Genomic DNA, 16,229 nt, shown 5'->3' on the forward strand with positions numbered 1-16,229 from the left:
TCTGGAGTGCAAGTGTACTTGGGAGGCTTCTGCTCATGGTAATTCAGTGCTACACTTTTTACCCAACCAACCAAACATCTCCATACCAACCTCCAGCATCTGGAGGAAAACAGTGGTGGTTTTAAAATAATTGCATAAAAAATAGGAAAAGCATGGAAAGAGAGAGAAGCAAGATAATTAATGCAAAATAATCATATTGCTTAATGTAAAACAACAAATATTTTGTGCTGTAATGCAGGAATCAAAGCATAATTTGTGATTCATTACAGAGATTAGGTAGCCTTGTCAAGAATTCTTGTAACAATAAATAAAAACTTCTATCTAAGAGGTCCAGTATGACTCAGACTGCAAAGCCAGCTTGGCCTTGGCTGAGGATGGCTTCAGCTGGAGAACTGTGAATTCCAAACTCCAAGCCATTCCTGACTCCTAATCTCATACTCATTTCCTCCAATATGAGAGCCACTTAAACTGGAGTTTCACAACAAGATTCAGCAGCACACAAAGAAAGCCTGAGTTCTGGTTTTGTTGGTGGTTTTATGGAAATCACTGCAGGAGCAACAATTATTTAGCTTAAATAATGCTTGGTTGAATCAAGCCACAGTTCCCTCAGAGTATGACTTATTTCTACACAGCTGCTGTTTAGCCTGCCTTACAACTGAGTTTGATCAGTATCACAGTTCATATGCATACGCTATCCATACCACAGACTTGTTTTCTGATACCACGGCATATGGACATTTTAATGCAGTGTTCAAATAATTCATTATCATCTAATCATCTTTCCATCTTTGTGGAAAGCAGCATCTCTCATTATCTTATAATTAGTTTGACTTCATTTGATTTTTTCCCTAATTTTTACCTTGCACTTCTGTTCCTTGAAAATACAAAACACTACAGATTCTTAATTTTCTAATTCTCTAGAGCAACTGACTAAGTCACTTGAATAAGGGCAGACAGCAATACAAACGTATTTATGAAGCAAGAAAAGGGAGCAATTGAAATGCTGGTAACAGGATGAAACCAAAGCAGAAGAGGAATATCCTAACTAAAATGAAAATGAGGACAAGGTCGCACATGAACTGTCCAAACAAGAATGCTCCACCCTAAAGCACACACTAGAGAGAAGCTGCCACACACATGGCAGCTGCCTTCCACTGCCTGGCACTGGAACACACTAGACCAAGCATCTCTGTGCTCTAACCTCACAACACAAGCTCATCACTCAGAGAAGGCTGGCACAGGGCAGATACGTTTTGGAGCCTGAACTACTGCTGAGATTTAAAGCTCAGAGTTCACTGCTTTAAAGCCACAATCAAACATAGATGCTTTTATGAACAAATTTTGGTGCTATCTGCTTAGTAACATTTCCTTCTCTCTGAAGTTAAGGTCAACACAAATGTCTAATAAATCAGCTGTATTTCTCCCTGTGAGGCCAAATACAAAATCCTTTCCCATTTGTTTCAACTTATTCAACTTCCTCAACTCATTCTCCCAATTTCATCAGAGCAGTAACATGAAGGAACACAATTACATAATTCCAGCATCAATCTGAAAAGTAAGAACTATCACTGCCTGAGAAGGGGGCAAAAAGCATACCTAAAACTTGGGCTGCAGTATGTCAGTCATCATTACCTGGGAAGTCTGCCACTTCATGACACCACTACTCCTTGAGAACAAACAGTTTTTCAAGTTGGTTTTGATACATTTATTGTCTGACTTGGTTTTTACATTAAATTAACACACACAATGGATTTGATATTGTTACAGGGAAAAACTTGCCCTAGGAGTTTCCAATCCCAAACATACTGACCAGTTCTAAGAACCTTAGCTCAGTGGAAGGATAAAATTTTTACCACAATGAATTCCGAATCAGGAAAAGCCCCAAGTTTTTTTCATTTTACACATAGCTAAATATTCTACACATTAAGTCATCATCAGACTTCTACTGCTGTAATTTCCCTTCAACAGCAGGTCAGGTTATATAATTTGCTTTAATGTATATTGATCAATATGCATTTTTTGTAAGCTGTTAACATTCAAAATATTTGCTCGTTACATTATGTAACAGTACATTACATATAAATTGCTACCAAGCCCTTCCTTTAGTTCAAAATTTCTTTTCTAAAATGACCATATTTCATTAACATTGAATAAAGGTGATTTTATCTGTACCTTTTACTTCAAAGTTGTTGACAACACGCAGCTCCAATCAAAGAAAGGCAAAATATTAACTATAAAAATATTTTAAAGGAAAAAAAAAACCCTACTGATTTATTAAACTGCAGATTGCTCGAACCCCCACACTTTTTTTTATGCCAAGAAATAAATATGTGGTTCAGCAGGCAGACCAACAGAGTGCAAATGACTCAGATGGTTGGATAAGATATACAGAACTATTTTGAATAAAATTTAAAAATAGGTATGCCTTGCATATGCAAGATTCAGAAGAGATACAAATCCTTTAAGAAAGGGAATATGCCCACTCACACATACCTTTGTATGAACAGAATGAATTTGTATAGTAAAAAAGCATGGCAATCTTTAATGAAGATGATCAATGAGAAGCCTTTTCCTCTCCAGTATTTCCCACAAATATGCAGAAAAGAATACTAAGAACTTCTTCAAACATATAAGAAGTGCAGTTAATTAGTATAACTCATTTGAGAGCAGTTTCTTCTCTCTGCTGTAGAAGCAAGGATAAATTTTCCATTGTACTTATTGTAAAGCTAGCAGTAAATAGAAAAATTAGTTATAGTCATGCAAGATAGGAGCTGTTTCCACAGTGTTCTCATTCATGTTGATTTCCATATTTCAGACAGAAAGGTATCTTTTTGTACTTTTGGATAACCCATCACATTTTACTTCATCTGAACAAAAATCTCTCTCCTTTTACCTTAGTGACAGAAGAGTTATTGACATATGCAGTCATACAATAGTATCACCTCACTCTGTTAAAGAAAACATATTTATATCTACAATTATCTTCCAGGCGTTAATATGATAGGAAAAAAGTGAAGGCAACAATATGAAACATTGTTTACTTTTTATACTAGAAAATAAGAAATTCAATGGAAATGCAACTTTGCACAGTCTACTTTCAATTAATTCTACAACTGTAAATACTAATTGTCTGATACATAACTAATATGCATCTCTAAAATGTCAATTTTAAAAATATTATTATAAAACAGCATCAATCCATGCTAAATATTGCCAAGTTTTCCCCACCTTTCTCCTCATTCACCAAATTCTGTAAAAAATTGAAAAGAAAATTATTTTATCCCAGTTTTCTTAATCTATGTAATCAAAAGCTTCTGCCTTTTTCCAGCTTTTCTATTTTATTTTCTTTCTGCTGAATCAGAATTACAATTGGATATCTGTTCAAATTAATACTGGGTCCCTTTACAAGTAACTCAAAATCAACCAAAAGAGCTTTCAAGCAAACTTCAATGTTTTCTACTAACTCACACAAATGGTTCCACTGCTTTTGTAGGATTTGTGATAAAATTGTATGCCTGTATTACAAGGGCATAATACTAATACCCGTTGGCTATGCATGACATTTTTTGCAGGAACTTGTAATCACTCTGCAGTAACCTGCAATGCTCAAGTACGAGCAAAAAGTTTCTAGCAGAGGTTTAAAAATTCAGTTTTCTGATCTCCCCATTCCTGAATTTAACTTGCAGTCTCTCATCTGAGACTACATAGTTTCTCTGATAATACCAAAGCCAGATAAAAACCTTCCAGATCTACCAACCAATACTGATAACCTAAAGCAAGGTATTCGAAACTGTCAGTAAGAAAATATTAAACATTTACAAGTTTAGCTAGATGGTTTAAATGTGTCTACCAAGCACCATCCAGGTGGCTTCATATAACATCATATAATTGTATTATTACACTATCCAATTACAATTTTGCACACCTATGCAAATATCCAACTCTGACATTTATCCATAGGCATAGACAACTGATACTGAATTTTCACTTCAAATTGTTTTTCTGCTGCTGTCAATTGGGGCAACAGTGAAAATGCAACCCTGTACTCTGAAACTTCTTCACATCCATGTTCAGCACATATATCCGTCCACTAAAGGAACTTTTCAGTTACTTCAATTTTGAGGAAACAAGGGTGGGAAGGGGTGGGGTGAAACAACAAAAAACAAGAAAACCCCAGTTTGTAAGGGGGGGGCACTGTTTTGTTTGTGATATAGCTGAATTGAAAGACAGTTCGTATTTGCTTTATCTGAACAAAGCTCTGAACAAGGCCTCAGAATATTCAAGCCTAAAGTGACCCAAGGTTCCCTGTTGGTTATCATAATTAAAACAGGCATGAAGCACAGAAACTATTGTGTGATACAACATAAAGATTAGCATAAAAACACTAACCTTCAATAAACCACTAAGCTGATTTTGCAGGAAACATATTCAATAAAGCATTTTATACTAAGCTATTCTTAATATTATGAAATGGAGACAAGGAAAAATAACATTACTAATAGAAGAGATGTTAACAAATCTCAGTCAAACTATCAGCACTTCAGTGTAGACTAGAATCTACTATTACCTTCAGTGTCTGAGTTCAGTTTTGTGCTGTGTATGTAGTAACACAAAAAGTGACATTTCTTCCCTCCTCTCCGTTTTTCTTAGCAAATTGTATACATACATAATCTATGCTTATTAAGTTCTGTTACATACAGACTAACATTCTAGGAATAATAGCTACCTAAAGTCCAACTGAGGTATATTAAATATTGAGTTGTTTTCACTCATTGTAGACCATGAGCCATGCAACCATCACAACAGCAACTCCCAACACTGGCAGCATAATGAGGTTCTTGTACTTTTGCCATGATGATTGTTCAACTTCTACCTCATCCTTTCTTCTCTTATTCTTTCTTCGTCCTTTTAATCTGTTTTCAAAAGCTTCCAGTTCAGCCTAAATAAAGAGAACCACAAGCAGTTGACATTTATGTCAGATTTAAAAACAAGGAAACGTGAAGGTTTTAAGTAACATTACCAAATAACATTTAATAGAAGTAACTGTCAGCCAACAGAAGTTACACATCTCAGAGATAAGATGGTAGCACTACATCCCACAGGTACAAAGCACGTTGCTTTCAAGTATTAAACCATTGTTTAATTTCCTATAAAAAACATTGCCAAAAATGCAGCCAGATGAAGTTTTGCATGCTCAGTTTTTTAACTCAGGCTGAATATATTAAGCTAAAATAAGACTCTTATTTCCATGAAATATGTTAAAAATACTTTTTTTTTCCCTATTACAAAACACACTTGCATTTAAGGCTATTTTACAAACTTCTATAAGGGCATAGGCTGAAACCTTCAAAGGCATTCCCTCATAATCAAGATGCACTCTGCCAAAAATTAATAAAAACTTAAGTAACTAAAAATCTATGCTATTTCCCTCACTTCTTTATATTTGCATGCTCACTAAATTTTAGACTAATTGCTATAATCTTAGATACACACAAAAATATTCCATTTATTAAATGTTATAACTTGAACATTTAATCACTCATATGACTATAAGGGGTATATAATACCGTCCAATAGGAAGCACATGCCTATAAGCCCAAAAATGGAGCAAAACAACTGTAAAAGTAAGAATGTCAGGCTTCCAACAAAGAATGGCAGTTTCAGGGTCCTGGAAAAAAAACAGGATCTCTGATCCCTGTTCCTCATCCTCCTCCATATTTTTTCAAAAGATCATTAAGAAAATACAGAAAAAAAAAATTTGAGTGTACAAAGCTAAAATTAAACTGGAACTAGGCAGCCTAGAATAAAGAGTGAAGACTAGGATGAGGCTCCAACGAGAAGGCATCTAATTGCTAGCAAAATTAGAAGAGATGCTCTAAAGACCTGAGACAGACTAAAATCAGACAAAGTCTGATGATTACCTGGATTTTTGGTCAAGTTGTTAGCTACTACAGAAAACATGGGACAAGTCACTGGGGAGCAGAGAAACCAGATCGAGTGAAAGGGAAAAGAGATGGGAGTAGCAGAGCACAGCAAGCTGGGACTGGCTGGGCAAAAGGCACAAGACTGAGCTGAAGCAGAGGAATCATGGACAGTGAACAGAGACAAAGCCTGGCCATGAGAGGAAATTAATCTATGTGACTACGACTGCAGTGCTGCCAGGAAGAGGGACTAAGACAATACAGTAGGTGCATTAAAAGAACAAGAAAAAGACTGTTTTGGGAAATGGACAGAGTAGTAGTTCAGTAAATAAAATTCTCCCTCAGAACTCAAGGTTGCCTGATGTCTGGTCTTCCTCCACTGACAACAAATATTTGTCAGAGTTTCACAAAGCAGCTCTTCCCTTCCTGTGCCAGATACCACCGTTAGCAGGAGAAAGGGACCTATTTTGATGTCTATTCCTTTGTACCTAATAAAGGCAGAAATTTTTGGCACTTCTCTGATGACATGGGAGAAGAGTTCAGACAAAGTCACAGCCTGTTTGAAACAAGATTACTCTCAACTAAGCTAATCCTCCCTTAGAAAAGCAAAGTATTTTAATGAAACAGTTTTTCAAAATCCAAAATCTGGAGGCAAGGGCATATGGTTTGATGGTTTTATATACAACATGGCAGTAGATAATTTTAGACAGACACTTCAGTAAAATTTGGGGATCCTACAGTTACTATACACTTGTGATTGGTACATTTTAAAAGCAGAAAGCTCTATGAATTGCAACAGTCAAACTAAAATACAGACCTGAAACAAAATTATGTAATAGCTATTGAATTGCTTTCCTAGCGAACTCTATAAAAACCTGTCTAAAAATAAATATATAATTTTAAAAAACCCCAAAACATAGAACAAAAAGAGACTTGCAGGTACAGAGTATGAGAGAAGCCATCACTACCCTTGATAAGCTACCTTCAGGTTTTGTCTGTCACATTCCTGAAGTGTCATTTTAATGACCTGTGAAGTAATGGTTGTGCCCAGTCTTCAAACAAGCTTAACTTTTCATGCTAAACAAGCCTAGTGTTTTTTATTTAGATAAGAACATAATTTCTTTGTATATAAACATAATAAAAGTAAAATGAAATGTATTTATTTAAACTGTATACTCAAAACATCTAGTTCAGTGTTGCTCAGGCAGTGGATTTTGTTCTTTCACGTATTATTCACTATATTCTTCCTGCACTGAAAGGAGCAGCATTCCCATGGGAAAATGGAGCTAAATGAGTGCAAATAAGAGTGACAAAGTGTATTTTCCGAAAGCGAGGATTTATTTTCATTAATAGGGGAGGGAAACACTTGACTTTTTAACTTCTAAGGATCTGTTAAAAATTTTTATTTGTACATAAAAAAGGGAAATGAAATCTTTCATACAACTCAGTAAATTACACTCCAGGTTCAAGACCCCAACTTCCAGTACTGAAACTCTAAAAAGCTTGAATATTTAACCAAATCTTTTACAATGGAGAGGATAATAGAGAGCTTGGTCTGAGTTGTTAAATAATCAAAGCACTGATCTATTTTCCACCTCTAGCAGGGTTGTGAAAACCCTGACCTCACAGGGTGCCTCTGAATTAGAAGCAGAGGGAAAGTTTGGCTGCTAGGGCCATGACAAGAGGCCTAGCCAAGCCATCTCTTCCACTAAGAAACAAGTGATTCCATCTGTAAATGGTATTAGCAGAAGTTGCTACCAAATATAGCAAATACCAAAATATAAATGCACAGACTTACTAGAGCACTAATTTTATATAAACATCTAATGAAGTATTAATCAAAACAGGTTTAAGAAACTGCGACTAGTAGATGAACAGTCTCTACAAAAATGTGCTTATGACATTGAGGAAGGTGGTACAAGATGCAAACTTTTGTCAGAAGGAAGTACACTCAAATATACTCTTAATGTGACCCAACAACCTACGAGTCCACCAATTTCCATCAAGAGATGGCAGATTATGAGTTCTAACTGGATGGGAACCAAGGTTTCATAAAAAGGCTGCAGGAGTTGAAGTTAGTACTTTTATGCAGTTCTAGAGCCTATTTATTAGTTACAGTTGTCCCTTTTTTTACAATTTGTTTTGTCCTATTTTTTTTTCTGTTTCCTAATGCACTAACTAACAACTCTTAATTAACCTTTTAATAGAGTTCATTATGTAGAGGTGAAGTTTTCTATCCCTTAAGTTGCATCCATCACAAAACATATATGTAGGAGCAGTTGCCATATATTGCATAAAGTTACTGTTGTTGGGCTGGAGCTGTGAGACTTCAGAAAATGTACAAGTAGAAAGTAATGGTGGTGTGACTGCAGAGAGAAACAATCACTGCTGAAGAACCCAGCCAAAATCCAGCACACTGTGTTGGTAGAGTGAATCTGCTACTGTTTCAGAGGAGCCTGCTTACTGAGACTTTACTAGAGGGACTGTAAGTTAAGTGATTTCAAGCAGAAATAATTTAGTATTTGGGTGGGATGTCTTCTGGAACACATGAAAACACTCAGTGCAAGACAAACATCAGCAACTTTGCTTTCTAGCTCTAGGACTGCAAGCGTGTTCTTTACATGTTTAAATGCCTATTAGCACACTTCAGCACTTAGCTCGCAGGACCAACTCCTACATATTTCCTCTGCCCAATTTGTTTCAGTAATCTGTATGTAAGTTACACTTCCTGACCTATATGCCAGAAGTAACATTTCCAGGGTGAGCTTAGAGAACAAGAAAAATTAGGTGAACTGTCTAGGACTTATATACGGGAATATGTGCTCATTACTGTAGACAGCTGAGATTTGAATGTTGCAATAAACACTGCAGGATTTCCACAAAACAGTGCCTGGTGCTCTGGACAATAAATGCATAACCATCTTTTCTTGCAGGATGTGCAGACAAGGTTCCCCTCTGACAAAAGAAACAGGCCTTGCCAGAGCATTTTAAGTGTAAAATTTTCATTAATTGCTTAGAGAACTTACAAAGTGTAAGTTGTGACCCACGGAGAAACTGTGTCTCCTAATGAGACTGGGGAAATGGCACAAGTGGATCAGCTCTGTAAGCGTCCCTTGCCCCCATTCAAGAAGGGATCAAGCCACTGATCTCTGATAAAAACAGAGAGTGACAGGCAGGTGAAAACACAAGTGTAATACTTCAATACTGTGGTAACTGAGTAAAAGGAGTCAGAAGACACACATTGGACATGGAATATGATTTGGTGTCAAATGCTCACTCAGGCACAGGCACACGGGCATGAACTGGCTGGAAGGCATGCCGACACCAGATGACAAACCTGACCTAGCCATCACCACCAACTGAGCTTACAGTGTTGGCCTAAATATGATTAGTATCAGCACCTCCAGGCAGCTGGCACAGCAGCTTTGTGGATTACAATGCCAACCACATACCCTCACCACCAACAGCAATTACAGTAAATACACATTTCCCTCCCACCACAGAGACCCTGAAGGACAAAGGCTCATCTAGCTGTCCTTGTTCTTTCATGATAGGAAGGAGAAGGGGAGCTTCACCCAGTATTTACATCTTGCAGAAGCTATTCAGTATTCTGTGGTGTTTATGCTGTATAAAGTGTTTGATTAAAATAAAGCATACCCAGTATTTTAAAAATAAATTACATTATCAAAAGCTATAGTAATACGAACTTACCATTTTGCACAAAACTATGAAAATTATTTGGGAAAATGTGGCCTCGACCATTTTAAGTAATGTACAGCACACAGAGTATGGTAACAGCTGACAGGAATGACTCTGCATATCACATTAAAAACCATACATCTTTAATTGTATGTAAATTACATTATTTACTAACAAGAACAAGGTGAGGATGATGTGGACAAGGAAGAAGAAAGGCTAATACCTGTTGTCTTCGCTTCTCCTCTTCAAGAGCAGCTTTGGCTTCTGCTTCTTTTATCTGTCCAGACACACAAAGTTATAATGAACTGTTGTAAACAGCAACTAAACCTATTTTCTTAAGGAGTCATAATTACTCCTATAGAATGGTTCTCATCAAAAGTCTGCAAACTTTACATCATGTGAGCTCCACCATAGAAAGGGCATACGAAAAGTAATCATGAGAGTTACAATTGATAATTCTATAGAAATCTTTTGCCATATTCAAGAAAGCAAATGAAATGCTAGAAAGTATTAAGAAAAAAATGGTCCAGAAAAAATTGTCAATATGTAAAGATGTCACATACTTGAATCTTAGCACTTGTATTCCATTTTGGCCCTACAATAACAAATAAATATGAAGCATGAATATACACAAAAGACAACAGGATGGAGTGGCTTCCATCTGGAGAGATGCATAACTAGGATTCATCAGGTGACTAAAAGGACACCAAATCCGTGAGAGTACACAGATGCCAAACAGGGATAAAACATGAATAGTTATTTTTCATAATGCAAAGGCATAAAATGAATTTACCAGGAGGTTGGCTCACAACAGAGGAAAGTATGCTACTCCCACAGAGTATTTGGCTAAATCTAGAATTTCAGTGCTACAGGACATTTGTAGATGCCAAAACTTTATGTCAACTGAAAAACAACCAGGCATGCTAATAGGAGATAAATCCAACAAAGGCCATTAGTCAGAAAGACACCATCTCACCCTTTTAAGTTTCCACAGAAAGAATATATGGGAAGAGTTTATATATCCCCCTTTTCTTATACCTTTTTGAGGCTTTTAGCATTGCAGTCACTGAATCACTACCTTAGAAAAGTTAGAGATAAAAACCTATTAATAACTTGAAATGAAAAAAATCTTGATCCTAGTATTTGGATGATTTGCGTACTAACAATGAAAATAGTTCACTGAATACCGTTTATACTGGTAGAATTGGTTACAAATAATTTCCAATTCAAGAGCTTTTGATGATTAAAGAAAGCACACTAGCTCATGCTTTAGCATGCTGCAGCTCAAATAGCAGGCACTGGGGGAAGGACAAAAGTCCTGTTTTCAGACAAATTTTTAAATTACTAACCTTGTATCAAATAAAAGCACTATTGAAAACTTCATTAATCTAGATACAATGCCAGAGTCTTTTTAGAAATGTGTGCAAAGGACCTTTTCAGCTATGCACATCTGAAATCTGAAAGTCTGGTGTGCAAAAAAACTACACAACAAGCCCCCTCGTTTTTCACTGCCGTCTAATGGCAAAACTTCAGCTACAAAAGAAAAAGTGACCTTCAAACGTGGAAAAGAGCAATAGAAAAGCTTTTTTTTTTTTTTTTTTACACTGATGTGGTCATATTTGTATAAGATACGAAGGTATAATGTATACAGATAAAGGGAACCTTAACTATTATAATCACAGCATGGAAAAACATTTCTAGGACTACTTTAATAAAATGTACAGTAAAAGACACATTCAATTCCTAGGCACCTACTGAGTAAGAAGTGTTTACTCACTAGATGCCAGATATGAAAAGTTTCATTAAGAATTAATGCATCTCAGTTTAGAAATTAATGGGTGTTTTGTAAATGTGCAAACTAATTTATCTTTGTAAATGTCTGCAGTTTTCAACAAGTTTTTTTTTCCAGTGTGGACACATTAAACAGTAATAGACATAAATAAACCACTTTCATCAAGTGCCTATAATAGGAGACTATTCTAGTATGTCATTTGCTTAGTAAGCCAACACAGGCTACAGAAAGGTGCCTAGAAAGAATTTAAATAAAAAACTTTATCACTTTATACAAAAACTCCAAAACAAGTAAATAACACATTCTTCTAAGAAGAAGGTACACATATCTAGGTTGTGCCATCCAGTATGTTTGTGGCATTGCTTACAGCAGAAACTTGTAGCCATTTGCTCCCTGTGGATTACAACATCAGGGTCAGAAATTGGCAGTAGTATCTGCTCCAGTCAAACAGCACCGACACTGCACCACACTGAGACATGCTGCTGCTGGCTCTCAGCTCATGCAGTCTGACTGTGAGTTCACCTTGCTTAGGGAGGGACTCCATATACTATGAACTTAGCTTCACATTCTTACTGGAACTGCTTGTTATGGCTACGATTCCCTATAGGCATATCCCAAGAGTTTTAGCATTTGACCTGCTTGCAAAGTTGCAGGATTTGGTCAGTGTGGTCCTTGTTAGAACTTGTCAATCAATCCTGAGAATCTGAGCAGAAGTTGACTTGCCAGCTTTACCCATTGAGTTCTTGGGTTGTAAATTTATCACATCTAATACTTACCTGATAAAACCCAAGCAACTTATGAATCAACCCTTTCTGTATGTGTTTTTATTAAAGGTTTGTAACAGCAAGGATCATATCCTTCCTTTCTGTGTGACAGCACACAGTAAATTCCTTATTTCATAAAACAGCTGAGCTAGGGAGAAGTCATATTAACAGCAGCCTAAGTAGTATTTTCTGCAGTTGCTGTAAAGTCTCAGTTCTTCCAGTATAGGATAACTAATACCATGTGGCAGGATTATACTCCACACTGGACAAGCAGTGCAACTTATAGCTGCAAAACCTTCATTGGAAAGACAGACCTTACAATGCCTTGTGAAGTAATCTGACTCTAGTCTGATAGAACTAATGACTATTTTATCATCACTGATCATCACTTCTTCTCAGTGAAAGAGGAAAGAACCAGTTCTAATCAATTAAAAGAAAAAAAGGAAAAATAATACTGTTTTAAAATGGCATTTGAGTCAATTAACACCATTCATAAATTCAAGTCTGAAGAAATAGCTCCTACTCAACAGCACATCCACTTACACTGTATTTCTGCAGGTACTGCCTTGAAAAATGTGTTCTTTTTTCTACTTTTATTGAAGCTCTGAGAAGAAATTATAGCTACAATGGATACATTACCTCATATGCTTTCCGCTTCATTTCCTTGCATAATGCATCACATTCCAGTGAAACTTGGCCTTCTTGTATCTTGCTGCACTGTACTTCCTGTTAAACATAATTTGTCTTTCATAATATTTCCCTTCATAAGATTTCAGTTGTCATCTTTTTTACGAAAATAAACTTTCCTATTTAGTAAAACATTGATTTTATATATAAAATAAAGCTAATGATTGAATGTTATTTCAACCTGTAATTATGCATTAAATTGTCCTCTTTTTTCCCTTCTTTCTCGCAAGATAAGCCGAAAGGAAGAATAAATCAATAGTCCAGTTTAATTTTTCTCCTCTTTACTAATTTTTTTTTTGCCTTAGACAAGTAAGACAACCTTCTGAACCTCTGGCAGAAAGTTTGCATTCAGAGTCTCAGTAATTTCATATAGATTATCTTTACTTAGATTATAGTTAGATTAAAGTCTTAAATTACAGGACAAAGTCTGGTCGGTGGGAAATAAAGTCATTCTCAATCATACTTTCTTCCTTTCTCCTAGTACTGAAGATATTAACAAAAGAAAACAACAAATTGGTTATGTGTAAGCAGAGGCTGATCAATTTTAAGCACTTGTTCTATATATGTCATCTTTTCTCCTGCTGAGCAACCCTCCTGCAAGACTTCTTAGATGCACCAGAAGTATTTTGGAGAAGCTGAGGACTCTGGGGAACTGATGGAAGGATCAGACGTTAACTGGGTCCAGAAAAGTAATTTAAACAGCTTTTATTTAAGACGGATCATGGGGTTTTTTTTTTCATTAAGACATTATTATTTGTCAAGACTTCATATGAATTTCTGCTGTTCCCCTCATAATACTGTATATTGCTATAGTAAACTTATTATATTACTTTGTCCTTATCTGTGTTAGAAGCTAAGGATGCTGATGCCCGTACTTCCTTTTAGGTTTGCAAGGAGCCTTAATTAATCACATTAGGTCAGGTTTCACAGCATCTGTGCTAATTCCAACTTCTGTAAATTTTCCCAAAATCATCATAAAAGTGTAATTTTTATTCTCAAATCACTCCAGGTCATCTGAGTATTTTTCTTACAAAACTACAAAAATTTAAGTGTGCACGAAGATAAAGCTATCTTAAGTCAGGCAGCTAACATATTTTAGAATTAACAAGATTTTTTATTATCGAGTGCATCTTCTGATACAGCAAGCCAGATCTTCAGCTCATGTGAATTGTTACACCTCTGCTATAGCAACTGTCCCTATTCCAATCTGCAGCATCCACACAACCCATCCATACAAGCCCAGAAACATGCAAAGAATACAGATCATTCAAAAAATGCAACTTTTAAATGCAAAAGGTAAACTTACCTTTTTCAGTCTCTTACAGAGACATCGGAGTTTAACCTTCTGGCTGCAGTTAAGAGGACAGCTACCTGAATGGCAAATCTCTTTACACCGGTGACCACAGGGCAACTGTAAGGAACAAAACACAAATAAAGCTCATCAATAAAACACTGTAAAACTACCAAAAACGTAAGAATTTATTTTAGACATAGCATTTTAACAGAAAATTCATTCAGTTAATCAGTCTTTTAACTTGTGAAATAATTGATTTTTATTTTCTTTTTTTTTTTGTGGGAGGAAATGTTTGCTTCTTTTTTACTGATTTTCAGTTCCTGTAGGATGATTTCTCTTTTACAGCTTGATTAGAAGACAATTCCTCCTTTCACACGTTTCAAGAACAGTCATTTCCACAGTAATATATACAACAATCACCCTATCTATCTCTATGCTGAGGGAATACAAATGGCTAAGGTACAAAAACGCTGAAAACTGAAATTATATGTACTGTAGCTACTTGTAGATTAGACAGAGTGAAAAAAGAAGAGGAAAGAATCAGAATCAAAAATACCTCAGAAGAAATCTTGTATTCAAGCATTATCTGAACTATGCAAAAGTCAAATAAAAGTCACCAAAATTCTTATGATATCCAAAATAATTTCACAAAATCCTAAATTTTGCATTTGGCAGATTATACCATTTCTGCCATCTGAAAGAAAAAGACTTTTTTTTTTACTGCCAATGCAATTTTTAACTTACAAAGAAAATATTATCATTCATTTACTGGATAAGAATTGAGTTACTAATTTAAGTATGCTGAGTGATAAGAACTCAGTAGCAGTAGCAGTGCTCCCAGCATTATATTAGATAAAATATGTCAGGAAAGTAAACAGATTTTTTTCATTGTTAAGAACTTGACTAAAAATATCCCTTGCTCATATGCTCATAGGAAGTCTTCACAATAACAATTTTCCATTTTCAATTACATAACACAATACTGTTAATAACTGAAGGTGGAATCTCACAGAAGACATCTAAGCAATTTACTTACAGAGAGTTTTAAAGCCCCCATCTACTTAAAATAGCATTAGACAGTGTTCTTTATTAAAAGTGAAATTTCACCTCTTCACTGTCATCAAGAGATTTAACACAAATTGGAAAATGCTCTAAGACATACAATTTTAAGATACATTTTTCGCATTTATTAATTTTTTTTTAAAATGTATACAACATACTACATCATCCACAAGAATGAAAACAGTAAGTAACTATCAAAGCCAGGTGGGTACACTTTGAGTAGTAAATCTGGGTTCTCAGAAGTCCACTGGAACTGGCACAACATCTGACCTAGTATCATGAAACTCACACCTAAACAGATCATGAATATTTCAGACTAAAATTATGGAATATATATACATGTCTTTATGTCCATGACAGTCACAAGCTATTAATAGAAACTTCGTGGCTTCAGCTCAGTTTTTTATTTACTGTTTCAGCACAATTTTTCATACAGGACTAGAAGGTACCTTTAAGTCACCATGTTTAGTCTGAAATCCAGTCCTCCTACAGGCAGGCACCTCATGTATCCTTCCAGGACTGGATGAAAGCTTGCTGTGAATACAGTCCCCCATTCTGACCCTATTCTAGTGTTTCACTAAGCAGGGTATTCCAGGAGCTCATTACAAGATGCAAGAGCTTTTTTTTTTTAGTTTCCTGAGTTTGTTCTAGGTAGTCTAAGCCACAGTTCTTATCCTCATATTGAAGTATTTCTGTCTTTTCTTAAAAGGCTCTTTATTTAATCACAGTATTCCCATAATTGAATTTTAACTATGTTCAATCAATGTTTCTTGAATATACAGCCAGAACTGCACGTAATATTTCAAATGACATTTCAGTAAGAAGGACTCTGTACAATGCCTTAATTGCACCTCCTTCTTAGTGGAGTACTTTCCCCACAACATCTTCAGCTCTCTTTGCATTTCTCTCCAGCTGATCATGCTGTGAAAATAAGAATATCTGCTGTTTCCTGGGAGCTTATTATAAGCTTCACATGTATGGTCTTATTGTTTTGGCTTTTTTCTGTATTT

General features: G+C 35.7%; 1 protein-coding gene across 1 annotated transcript in view; it reads right to left on the bottom strand.

Moving 5' to 3' along the window:
- Positions 1–1,681: 1,681 nt before the first annotated feature.
- Positions 1,682–16,229, bottom strand: part of NFXL1 (nuclear transcription factor, X-box binding like 1) — a 45,769-nt gene continuing 31,221 nt past the window's right edge. The window contains exons 19-22 of the mRNA XM_014887963.2: positions 14,170–14,274; positions 12,816–12,902; positions 9,844–9,897; positions 1,682–4,939 (exon numbers count right to left, since the gene is read on the bottom strand). Of these exons, the coding sequence (XP_014743449.1) occupies positions 4,766–4,939; positions 9,844–9,897; positions 12,816–12,902; positions 14,170–14,274 (420 nt within the window). The 3' untranslated portion in view covers positions 1,682–4,765. The remainder of the gene's footprint in view (positions 4,940–9,843; positions 9,898–12,815; positions 12,903–14,169; positions 14,275–16,229) is intronic.

The sequence above is a fragment of the Sturnus vulgaris genome, chromosome 4 (assembly GCF_052056855.1).
Source record: "Sturnus vulgaris isolate bStuVul1 chromosome 4, bStuVul1.hap1, whole genome shotgun sequence".
Taxonomy (NCBI): Eukaryota; Metazoa; Chordata; class Aves; order Passeriformes; family Sturnidae; genus Sturnus; species Sturnus vulgaris.